General features: G+C 47.2%; 1 protein-coding gene across 2 annotated transcripts in view; it reads left to right on the top strand.

Moving 5' to 3' along the window:
• The first annotated feature begins 2,236 nt into the window (after nt 1–2,236).
• The window catches only part of EGFLAM (EGF like, fibronectin type III and laminin G domains), a 181,406-nt gene continuing 170,797 nt past the window's right edge, over nt 2,237–12,845 (top strand). For both annotated transcript variants that reach the window (XM_057709655.1, XM_057709654.1), the window contains exon 1: nt 2,237–2,517. In XM_057709655.1, coding sequence (XP_057565638.1) covers nt 2,421–2,517 — 97 coding nt within the window. In that variant the 5' untranslated portion in view covers nt 2,237–2,420. The remainder of the gene's footprint in view (nt 2,518–12,845) is intronic.

Genomic DNA, 12,845 nt, shown 5'->3' with positions numbered 1-12,845 from the left:
TGGTCCACTGCTGTGTCTGCAGTCACCTGTCTTTTTAAAAGTCTGAACTATGGAACCAGATCACCCGGATTCAGTTGGGAGCTGCATGATCTGGGGCAGGTTACCTAACTTTTACATGATTTAGTTTTCCCATGGGTCAAAGGTCATAATACTAATAACAATAACTACTTAGTATGGTTGTGAGTGGGATTCTGCAGCCCTTCAGAGAGGGTCTGGTATGTGGTAGGTGTTATATAAATGCTAGCCACAATATTAATGGTTAATATTACTTCCAATTTCTACTTCAGGGAGAATCATTTTTAAGTGGGAAAGAGCAGAACCAACACGGTAACAGTCACTTGGTTCTGGGAGCCACCGGAGGTCTGATACAAGAAATCCCTTTTCTTATAAAAAGAGCTATCCAGTAACTTGTGGGCTGGTGGTAAGGTAGATGTTCTCTGTCAGAGATGGGGTTCAAACTAAGGATGCTGAAGGCAGAGTCTTGCATGGAATGGAAGTAGGGCCTAGATGACCTCTAGGCGCTCTGATCCTAAGGTTCTAGGATTCTGCTGCCTTTGAGACTAGCAGCCTTGGGGACAGTCACAGGCCTGTCTCCTAGACGTGGGCTTGTTATCAGCTTGGAAGGGAAGAGCAGTCTGTACAATTTTTTTTTCTCCAGCTCCTTGTAAAGAGACGCTCTCTGGTGTCACACCTAAGACTTCCAAAGACTCCAGTCGGAGTGGACACAGAATTTCTTTAGGACACCTGAGAACGCCCACACATAAGGGAATGTATTCTCCGCTTTGCTAGCACACCAGATTCGGCTCAGTACAAACCCTCTAGAGCGGTAAGGGGTGGTGGATACTTCATTCCTAAAAGAGGAGTCGAAATCTCTGCGGGGGCGGTGGGATGGAGGGAGATATGTTGGTCAACATTGTTCCCGCTCGCTTCCTAAGCCCAGGTTAACAAGGAAGGGCCAGGACACCAGCAGCCTCCGCCGCGCTGCCGGGTGGGGCGGGGCCGGCGCGAAATCCCCCGCGCCTGCGGCTCCGGCTGCGGGGTGCTTCCTAGGGCCTTTGATCTTTCCCCAGGAGCTGGCGAGGGCGGCCTTTCCCTGCAGGTGTATTCCCTGCAGGTTTATTTATTGTACCTGCCTTCTCGTCTCGCTGGCTTGGAGATCAGCACGGGGGTGTGCAACCGGACTTGCGTCCCGGGGTCTCCCCTCTCGCAGCGCCACCTGGAAACCCGGAAACCCGGCAACAGGCGCATTTTACCGAGTTCTCTGGCAGCAAATCCGGAGGAGAAAGGGGTCTTTTTCGGGCCAGGGAGCCAATGTGGGAACCCTAGTCCCGGGATCAGTGGCCGAGACCACCCCCCGCCCCCTCCCCCCCGCCTCCATCCCCAGCCCCGCCGGCGCACGCCCCCTCCCAGCCGGGTCTTCTCGGTCTACCGGGGGCTCGAGCTCGCTTCCTTCCCCCCCAAACCAGGCTTAACCTAGGGCTTCATCTCCTCCCCTAGAGGGTCTCAAGTTGCCTTCTGCTGCCGGGAGGGCACCCCGCTTCCCCGCGCCGGGCCCTAATCGCCACCCGGCGTTTCCAACCGAGTGGCCGGCTTCAGCTCTCCCCATATGCGCACCCTAAATCCCATTTATCTTCTTAGCGCCTCCGTCCTGGCCGGCCCCGCCCCCTCTTCCTCCTACCTTCCCCCACGGCAAATCACAGACCCTCCCCTCCTCCCCCTGCTGCCCTCTCCCCCTGACCCCTAGGGTGGTAGACCCTCTGGAGCAACCTTTGGAAGTGTTGGGAAAAGTACCCAAGGAAGGTGGAAGCGACCTAGAGGGGCGCGGCCGGAGGAGAATATACCAGGGGAGGAGGAGGCGACGCAGGCTTTCAGGATCAGGACCAAGGCAGGGGGTCCTGGACTCGCAGTCACCTAAATCCTGGCCTGCATTCTATAGTGGTTGAAGTCGGCCCCTCCTAGCGCCCCAATCTAGGTCACCAGCCGGGAAGGGCTGCGCTGGGGGTCGCAGAGGGGTGATGGGCGGGCTGTCTGCTCTAGAGGTGGGCGAGGAGTAAACTGTCTCAGGGCCTGCCTCTCTCACTTCCACTCGATTGTAATTCCATCCCCGGGCCGGTCAAGCCTCCCCCCCTCCCTCCCGCGGCCAGCCAGTCCCTCCCCGTCGGCTTCCTTCGCCGCCCCCGCCCCCCCCGCCCGAAAAGCCCTGCTGCTCACAGCCGGCTTCACTCCCGCACGCCGACCTCCCGGCTGCGGTCCTGCCTCCTCGAACTCCTCCGTGGTTCCTGGTCCAGCTCCCTCCAGCCCTTCGCCTCCTCACCTCGGTTAGGGAATCCGCGGGGGCCGCGTCCCGCGACGTCTCCCAGGAGACGCCCTTTCCCTGTGCGCCCAGGACTTGGTGAAACTTTGCAGGCGCCCCCGGTGAGATGGATTTAATGCGAGGCGTCTTGCTCCGGCTCTTGCTCCTGGCTTCCAGCCTCGGACCCGGTGCTGTGCAGCTCCGAGCAGCTCTCAGAAAACCAGGTAATGCTCTCAGTGCTCCCGGGGGCATCACGTCCGGAGCGCCCAGGTCCCCGTCCCTAGCGAGGACGCAAAGCGGGCCGCGCACCGCCTCTCTCACCCCTGACCAGCCGTACTTAACTGCGTTCTTCTCTGCCCAGAGCCGAGAAAAGACGCGAACCTCGCCCTCCCCCTCCCAGCCCAGGCGGTTCCAGGGATATTTGTTTGTTAAAAGCATGATCTATTTTCCAGACACGGTAGAGGTGGAGGGTTCTGTGTTTGACCACAGATAGCTGAGAGTTGGGGCAGCGATCATGTTGTCTCAATTACAAGGACTGCAACTGTGCAAGAAAAGTCAAACAGCTCCTCCTGTGTCTCTAAACAGCTTATTGGAGTCACATTGTCCAGGGCCCAGCCATTTCCTGTTAAGTGTCTTAAGATTTGCCCGGTGTACCCTATGCCCATCTCCGCCCTGCCCACGCACTATGGAGGTATGCGGCCTCTGCTGTTAGGATCTTCTTCCACTCTGGGGAGGTTTTCTCAGAAAGGAGCTCCCAATGGGTTAATTTTTAAGGTGTTTTAAGCTCCTGCCTTTGCTCCTCGATTTAAACAAAGATGTACAGCGTTGTGGGCTATTACAGTGAACTGGAGAGAACTTGAAACACAGTAACTTGCATTTCCTCTAGTTATCCAGGTAAAGAAGTCTTACTGTGTTTTTGCCTACTTTGGTTTGGCCTGTGTGGTGAGATTATTCAAAGTAGCACATTCTAAGCAAGAAAGTTCTCAACATTGTTTCTCAGATAACGATTTTTATTCCTCTTCGCTGAGACTATATTTAGAATTCTGAAAAATCTGTTTTTTCTTAGTTTACTTTGTAAGCAGGAGGTTGTGTTATGGGATTAATTATATTGTAAGAACAGTGGAAAACAATATAACTTTATTTGAATGCAGTCTGCGAAACGTTGTAGAAAGCGCAGTTTGTCTTCACAAATAATGTTTCTGTAAGAAAGAGACAAACCAGGGGAAACTTATCAGAGGGCAAAACAAATAAAATAATCTTGGCAGGTTCCCATATGAGTGGCTAAATATTTTCGGTGCTCAAGGATGTTTCCACTTGGAAATATGACTTGTTGCCTTTCAGCTCTGGAAGATGCCTTCACTCTTCAAGCTGTGTCTATTATCACTTGCACCTTGTTACCTGCCTTGTCATTTATAGTCATTACAATCTGAAGCACACTTAAATTATGAGCTATTCTATCCCCACTAATCATTCACTTTGGAGAAAAGAGCAGCAGTCCCAGATGATAGCATATTAAATTGTTTCTTTTTCTACATGCACACAGACACACATCTTAAAGGATTTCAATGAAAGGCTTCTTTCTAACTTTCCTCCTTAAGATACCCACAGGTATCTACCTGCATTCTGTGCATTTATTTACACAAAACCATCAAGTCACAATTTCTGAACAATGCACGGTTAGAGCTGCAGTTCTTAAGCGTGAGCAGTGTATGTAGTATTCTTTTAAGGATAGATTTCAATTCATTTAAGCAGCATGTTTTTAAAAAAAAAGCATTTCACGAAAGCCTGCTGCGTAAAACTGCTCGTGCGGTTCACTGTATTTCCTTTCTTATTTTCTGCAGTTTCTCTCCAAAAAAGATTTCCTACCTGGTTCATCCAGGGTCTCGTTCTGTTATTCATGCCATGAATATGCCATGTTGGTCTCTTTGGTTTTATTTAAAGCGCAGATAGGGTTTTGATAGTGGAAACTCTACCTTTTAAATGTTTTCCCACATTAAATATATCAAATTTGAGGTAAAAGGAGTGTTTGGACTAGGTTCAGCCTAGGAGAGTTTTTCATTACTTTCTAATTTTATCCAGACACTGGCTGTCAGGTTGGAAGGCTGCTCAGATTGAAATGACAGCTACTTCATAAACTTCGGGGGAAAATATCCTCCCGGGCTCATTTACATCCCATGGAAAGACTAGTTTTTGATCTGGAAAATTGGTCCAGATTAAAAACTGAAAGTGCCCCGCTTGGCTCTGATGTGAACAGCAACCAACTAATTTATAATCTTCCCCAGACACCAGCAAATCCTGCTAGTATCCATATGGGAGTTTCTTTGTACCTTGTTTCCTCAATAGAAATTGATTTGTGTGCAGCACTTGGAAGGTAGCATGGCTACCACCTAAGGCGTACTGGAACAGTCCTGATGGAAGTCCTTATTTGGATGACTCTGTCTTTCTCCTCACACTCCTCAATCTACCTTTGACAAGTCCGACTTTGTTGCAGAAGTCCTGGATTCAAAGTCTACATGAAAAATTCCCCATCCCCATCTACTTCTGGTGAGGAAAAACCAAGTAGCAGCTTCAGTGATGAGTCTCATTTGGGTGCAACACAGACAGCGTTTCCCTCCACCCCAAGGTAGCTGCTGCTCTGTTATTGAGTGTTTATATAAAGAAACTTCTGCATTTGCTGAGACTCACAAGAAAGAACAGTTTGCAAGTTAAGTCAGATTAAATAATAAGGCACATTAATTAAGTGCTTGCTACACTGTCCTAAGTGTGTGATTTATTTAATCAACCCAACAGGTCTGTGAGATGGGTACTATTATTACCTTTGTTTAACTGAAGATGAAATTGTGGCTTAGAGAAATTGTGTCTCACCCAGGGTCACCCTGAATTCCTATTCAGGCTCATATTCAGCAGCAGAGAGGAGTCCTTAGCAGCTCAGTTAGCAGAGGTATGCAGCCTGTCAGGGAGGGTGTCTTCTACCTGGGTGAACGGGGATGGGGGGGCCTCCCAAATTCGCATCACAGACTTGGCAGGAAGTGAAATGCCCTCCTTGTACATCTGTGCTTAGCATGACCAAGGGACTTGCCCAAGTTAACATCAGAAGCTGAGCTGGGACCAGTACCCAGACCCCCCTGAGTGGTCTCCAGCACTTCCCTTACCCAGCATCCCACCAGGGCATGCTGGGAGGACTGTTGTGCCTCTGGTGTGGGGCAGGAGAGAGAGAAAAGGAAACCCGGTCACGTCTGCTGGGACCAGCGTGTGTCAAGCCACGTGTGTTCCCACAGGCAGACTGGTAACTCACAGTGTTAGCTTGACTCTCTGGCCCAGAGAAGAGGGGCTTGAGGGCTGCACCAGGGCCCTGCCTTTCCTCTGCCTTTACAGCTGCCTGAGGTCCCAGGGTCAGTGGGACAAGGTCAGGTCAGGGTTCAGAATTCAAGGTTTTGCCCTGGAGGACTGGGGAGCCACCGCCATTTTGGGGGGAGATGCAAGTCTGTAATCTTTTCCTTTCCACTTTTTCCTCAGCATTTCTCTAGCTGAAAAAGTGGACTCAAACGAAGATCCAGGGAAACTCAGCAAGAAAAAACAAAAGCCGGCAGGAGCAGAGCAGAGTTAGCTCGAGGGCCATGTGCCTTGTTGGTTGATGGTGGGGAATACATGCGCCTCTAGGTGGTTTCTGCTGCTACCAGTGTGAGGCTGAATGGCTAAAGGGTCAAGCAAAGGGCAGGGGTCATCTTCTTATACTTCCCCCACCCACCGGGATACCCGATATTCACAAGAGACAGATATCGCAAGATATGTCCTCACTTAAAGCTCTCACCCAAGTCCCCTTCCCGAAGCATGTGATTTGAGGGGCTCAGCTCTTCCTAATGTCCCCCCTCCCTTTCCAACCAGCCCTACGCCTCCACAAGGCTCATCCAGGTTGTCTTGCTTTTTGATGAAAACTGGAACCACAGATGCCACGAGGGGGATTATATATATTTCTTCCCAGCATCTAGCTGCTAGTGTCCCAGGCAGTTCCGGCACCATAGCAGAAATATTCCCCTCCGATCCTTCCTTCCATCAGCGCCTCTTGTGTGTTTCCACATCATACCTAATCCCTGTAAAGAAGTCCCTGCCTTTCTTTCTCTCTTTCTCTTTTCTTTGATTCTCTATGACGTGCAGGGGCGGAGAGTTCACGGTCAGGAGTAAATGTGTATACCATGAGGCAGTACTTTTTTCTCAGAATTCTTTCTCATGGAAGAGTGACTTGACCAGAAAGGAACTGAGTGGTGTTTTTTGTTTGTTTGTTTTTGCTTTTTTTTCCCCTTACCCTGAGCCCAGGGCTTTAATAATCTTAGAATTCTTTTGGGAATAGTTGTCCGTCTGTTCATGGGTTACTGTAGCTCAAAATCTAGCTCTGGTCCAGGGATCCAGAGCTAGATTTCTGGAAGATGGGGACTCAGGCGTGGAGGCAGATATGGGATCTCAGCTCCCACAGGGTTATCCTGGGAAGCTCCTGTCTTCTCCTGCCTCACCACTCGGCAAGCGGGACTGTACTGCTCCCAACAGACTAAATGAATGACGGGATGTCTTGACTGCAACTGAGAATCTTTTGAGCTGGTCAAGACCCTTGCCACTTGTTTTGGTTACAGCAAGTTGCAGGTATTAGAAGTGCACCTGCTATTTCAGGGTTAAAGAGGGAAAAGGTGAGAAAGCAGAGTCTAAATGGCCGATTGTAGGAGTAACCCCCCAAACCCATCTTTGATTGCATTGGTTGTGAACCGCCTTTTTTTTTTTTAAATTTTTATTTATTTATTCTTTATTTATTTATTTATTATTTTTTGGGGGGGTACACCAGGTTCAATCATCTGTTTTTATACACATATCCCCGTATTCCCTCCCTTCCTTGACTCCCCCCCTCGAGTCCCCCCCACCCTCCCGTGAACCGCCTTTTGAAGAAGGACCCCAAAGTGTGGTTTCAGCCTCCTGAAATGAGCTGTAAGACATTTGCTTCCTTAAAGAACCCGGATCTCATGGGAAGGGCTGGGGGCTGGGCGTGGGGGCAGGGAGAGGCTCCGGTGAAAATCAAATTGCTGCCAGCAGAGGGCGCACTTTCCAGAGCTGGCTCAGGGCAGATCTTAGACCTCTGTCCCAGGCAAGTCATTGCTGAACTTCTACGTGGATAAGAATTCTTGAAGTGCATCCCAGACATCTGCTTTTTTAAACTGGAACCTCAGGTAGCTTGGTGCATGTTGTTCACAGTCCTCACTTAGGGACGTGACGGATGAGAACTTGGGCTCCTCCCATTGCCTCCTTGCCTCCACCCCAGGTACTAGCCAGTACCCCGACAGTCTCCGCATCAGCAACACGCATCTGTATTTCAACCAGAACAACCTGTGTTTAGACTCTCTGCAGGGTTTCGGAAGTTTGGATTCGGGACTTGAGGTCTTTTGAAGGCCCCTGAAGGACATCTCTTCTGGGCAGGTCCTCCTCCTACTCACCCTCTTTTCCAGGAACCCCTTCATTGAGAGGTGGCTGCACACGGGGAGACACCCTGCCGTAGCATTAACCCGAAGCCAGGCTGAACTGTATGTGACCAGCCTCTCTGCCCCCATATCCCCTATTCCATCCCTACCCCCACGCAGCTCCTTTCAGGCTGGTTTCTCCTGGCTGAGCAGGAAGGCTTGGGTGAAAGCACAGACTCTGCTATTCGACACATTTGGGTTCAAGTTCTGATACTTTTTTTTTAAGTTACTTAGTGACATAGGGCCAGTTATATTAGCTCTGTAAGCCTGGGTTTCCTTGTCTGTAAAAATAGGATAAGGAAAGAAACTACCATTTGAAGATTAAATGAAATAATACATACACCAAGGCATTAAAAAGGATTAGAAGCCTGAAGCTTGAAGGCAATGCTTGTGAAATTGGGATTGTTTAATCTGGATTGTGGGGGGGTGGGGGTGGGGGGGGAGAATATGTGTATTTCCAGGCATCAGAATAATTAACACAGGTACTTATGAGTTCATGTACTTTTATCCTTTCTTGTACATGTTAATTTATGATTGATAACATAATTTTAATTTTACTGAGCTGTACAATTTTTTAGATAAACTGACAAATCAGAAAGACTCTTTGGTCAACCGCATGCCTGGATTTGGGGTTTGGAAATGTAGCTGTGAGGTTTGTGGTCTTGCTTGAGTGGATTCTTTTGAGAAACAGTAACCTCAAGGGTGATGGACAATTCTTGTCTGGTAATTGTCATGTGGGGGTTTTGTAAGGTGTTGGGGGTGGGGAGCAGCTGTTCCTGAAAGAGAATTATCCAGACTGATGTGTGCCTGGGAGTCTGTGGAGATCTCCATGAAGCTAGGGAGCTAAGAAATGGTCAGGGTCTGCTCACGGATCATCAGATTGGAGTAATTCATGAGCCACTACCAGTGACACAGAAAGATAGAGACCAGGCGCTGTTGGCTCTTCTTTTTCTTATTAATGATTCATGCATTTCCAGAGCTGTGAAAAACCCCCCACTTACCCCAGATAACCCCACCAGCTTATTTTAAGAATCAAAGGAAATAAAGCAGACTAGTGCTTTGAAAGAACTGAAGTGCTACACAAAGATAGGATATTATTATCTAACAATACTCACACTAATTATTATTACCTTAATAATAATAACCAGACCAACCAAGGACACACTTTCTGAAGCTTTGAACTCTTTTCCGGTCTCGTCCCACCCATTCCCCTAAAGACACTTGAACATTCTCTCTTTGTCTGACTCTGCAAATCCTGAACAATTTAAATCTTAACCGTTGTGTTTGCTGACAGGGCACCCAAAATCCCAAATCAGATTTAATGCCACGTTAATGCTATTTATTTTTCTTGATGCAACAAGTTTATATTAGCCAGTTAATGGTTCACATTGTGCAAAAGGAGTTGTATCAGCAGGCACTTTTCTGTAACATCTGGGCAGTTGGAAACATAATACTTAAAAACAACCTGAGTTTAAAGCCTTCCTTGGACAGATGGCTAATTTTATTGATCTAATCTTACTCTTAGGAATAAGTCCCATGATCCTTTGCTGGTAATTCTTAGAGTGAGCAGAGACGTAAATAAACTGGATGATGGCTGTGAATTAGATGCTTGTTTGTAATTTATTTTTTAAATACTTCAGCATAAACAGTCACGGTGTGAATTACTTTAATCTCTACCCTAAGGGTGCTTAATTAACGTTTGAAGTAATCCAGGATAGAAGGTACCGCTCCAGCATAAGATTTTTTAATGTATTTTTAAATCTTTTGGTGACTGTGTTGTACCAGTGATTAAATATTTTGAATTCACCTCTGTGTTAGCCAGGAGTCTACACTCCAGGGCTTGTTAGTTACCGCTTGAAGAACTTTACTATGACGTCGACTCTCAAAAGTGGCTAGGAAAATATTTCAAGTGATGTTATCAAAAATCCAGGCTAGAGGGTTTGTTACTTAGCACAAATTATGTTAGAAATAATGTTTTCATTGGTGGAATATGTGATTAGCTAGAAAGATTGTACACGTCCCTCTATTTTTGCGTGGACAAACAGTAACAGTCCAGCAAGCCCAACAGTCAAGCTGCTGTGGCGTTGGGCCAGAGCTCCATTCAATCCTTTATCTTTTTTTTTAAATAAATTTATTTATTAATTAATTTATTTTTGGCTGCATTGGGTCTTCGTTGCTGTGCAGGCTTTCTCTGGTTGCTGTGAGTGGGGGCTATTCTTTGTTGTGGTACACAGGCTTCTCCTTGTGGTGGCTTCTATTGTTGCAGAGCATGGGCTCTAGGCACTCGGGCTTCAGTAGTTGTGGCACTTGGGCTCAGTCGTTGTGCCTCACGGGCTTAGTTGCTCCGCAGCATGTGGGATCTTCCCGGACCAGCTCAAACCCGTGTCCCCTACATTGACAGGTGGATTGTAACCACTGCGCCACCAGGGAAGTCCCAATCCTGTATCTTCTTCACTTAACAGTAGACTCCTTTGCGTGGCCCACCTGGTTGATTGGCTGATCCTGCCATTAGAATACTGACGTATCTGCCTCAGCAAGCTGCTTGCGGCTGTAACAAGCAACTCCAGATCTCAGTGGCTTGACATAAAACTTATTTTTCATTTACTCCAAGTCCAAGTGAATGCTCCGTTTTGGGCAGGTCTCTCGGGCTGCTTTCCTCCAGAGGGTGACTTGAAAACCGGAGTCACTCTGTCTTTAATAGCTCCGTCTTGTAGTGCTACCATCTTTAAGATGGGGCCTCCAAAGTGTCATGAAAGGGAAAGGGAAAGAAGGCTTGTGTGGGAGATATTTATGTGCTGGGCCATAACACAGCCACAGGGCTGGGAGACGTCATTCAGCTGTGTACACAGCAAGGCAGTGACCACATGTGTTGGACTGTCATGCAGTGCTTTGGAGCTCCTAAAAGAACAAACAGAGATGTTAAAAGAGTAAGTTAGCTGAGAATTTTTGCGACTTCTTGCCCGTGAATATTTGTATCTGTGGCAGAATTTGGCCTAGAATTTTCTTCCGTGTACACCTTTGTTGAAAAGGGGATAGTTACCACCCATCTTGACCTGTTGGAGGTCACCATGATTTAATAAAAGATCCTAAAAGCCAAGCAGTCAAATCGACTTATATCAGTTTACAGTAGGGTCCAAAAATAGGTATATGTTTACATGACTGCATGCTATTTGTTGCTATATATTTCCTACATTTTACAGGAAGTAAAATTAATCCCTTTTAAAAAGTAAAATAACTACCCAGTGGGTTAAATAGAGTGAATTTCTAAGGCACAGCAACTAGAACTCCAGTTTTTACCACAGTTTTCTAGAAGCTCCATCTATTTGTGTCCCATAACAAAAAGGACTATTCATGGTAGAATAATTTATTCAGTGAGAGATGCATCTTAAAATATAAAAGTCATTTTTTAGACACCACAGCCTGCTTTGATGGGGATGAAGATGGTGTGGACTGATCCCCCCCAAAATAAATTGATACGTTTTGTTGAACCACTGCACTTTCCGAAGCACTTTCAGAGGAATGATCTCATTTGATCTTGCAACCCTTGCCCCACTGGGAAGTCAAGAGCTGATGACTTCGCAAAGAGGAAACAGGCACAGCCAGGACAGGAACCCAGGTCGCCACCCCCAGCCCCCCGATGCTTCCCATCAAACCAGAGGTGTTCTTGCAGCTGGTAGACAAGAGCACGCTCACTGCGATGGCCCTGACTCCAGCTCTGCAGCTGGTAGGGACCTTGCCAGCAAGACTCACCCCTCTTTACTTGCAGAGGCTCCATGCATGTCATGGGACACTCTGCAGAGTCAACTGGTACTGCTTGCAGTCATACTCCTGACTGGTTGGTATGTGTTTTGCAAAATATTTGCTGACTGAGGGGCTGTTTGCAGATGAGAAACAGCTGTAGTGGGCTGGAGGATAGCTCCAGAAGCCTCCCAGTGTCTCCTATAGATCTTTTTGGGGTCTCAGGGACACCCAGGATCCTCAGCCTGGCTTTGTCCTTCCTCCAGACTTCCCATTCCTCCACTATTTAGCCATCTTCTTTAGTGGAAATGGTATTTTGCTCCACCTTCAACGTGGTGTATTTCAAGGTTTATCATTCAAGGCTCGGGGTTTTCTGATGGTTTCTTAAGCATCTTTTTGGATGTTCTAGGAATTCCTAATGGGTATAGTTAAACAACTAAATCATCAGGTTGGAAAAGAAGCTTTCCTATGAGAGCTAGTTTAGAGTAATTGATGGGCTTTGGCTACAACCTGCACACGTCACACACATCCCTGCAGCTTGGAGGAACTATAACAAGAACCCAGTCAGACATGACTTTGAATCCTAGTTTGAAAATTTATAGCTGCCTGATCCCAGAAAGAGTAAGTACGTCATCTCTTTATTTATTTTTTAAAAAATTTATTTATTTATTTTATTGGCTGTGTTGGGTCTTTTTTGCTGTGCGTGGGCTTTCTTTAGTTGCAGTGAGTGGGGGCTACTCTTCGTTGTGGTGCACGGGCTCCTCATTGCAGTAGCTTCTCTTATTGTGGATCACGGGCTCTAGGTACGTGGGCTTCAGTAGTTGCAGCAAATGGGTTCAATAGTTGTGGCTCACGGGCTCTGAAGTGCAGGTTCAGTAGTTGTGGTGCACGGGCTTAGTTGCTCTGCGGCATGTTGGATCTTCGTGGAGCAAGGATCGAACCTGTGTCCCCTGCACTGGCAGGCGGATTCTTAACCACTGCACCACCTAGGAAGCCCCAGTACTTCATCTCTTTACACCTTAGATTTTGACCTGAAATTTAAGGCTCATAATACCTACCACAAGGGTTTTATCTCATAAACCAGTGAAATAATATCATGACTGGAAATACAGCTAGGAAAGTACTTAAACATTTGGTACATAATGGGCACCCCAAAGGTAGTTCATAGTCACTAATTTCTTTTTGGTTTATAGAGTTTATATAGTGGTAAAGATGGTAGTTTTCCCGTGTTTGATATAACCACCAAATATTGACAACATTGACGCAAATGCATAATTGGGCTTAGGCTCCCATGAAAATGGAATTGAAAGGAATTT

This window comes from Hippopotamus amphibius, chromosome 15, assembly GCF_030028045.1.
Source record: "Hippopotamus amphibius kiboko isolate mHipAmp2 chromosome 15, mHipAmp2.hap2, whole genome shotgun sequence".
Classification (NCBI taxonomy): domain Eukaryota; kingdom Metazoa; phylum Chordata; class Mammalia; order Artiodactyla; family Hippopotamidae; genus Hippopotamus; species Hippopotamus amphibius.
Note: the sequence above shows the minus strand (reverse complement) of the source record. Positions and strands in the feature narration are given on the sequence as shown.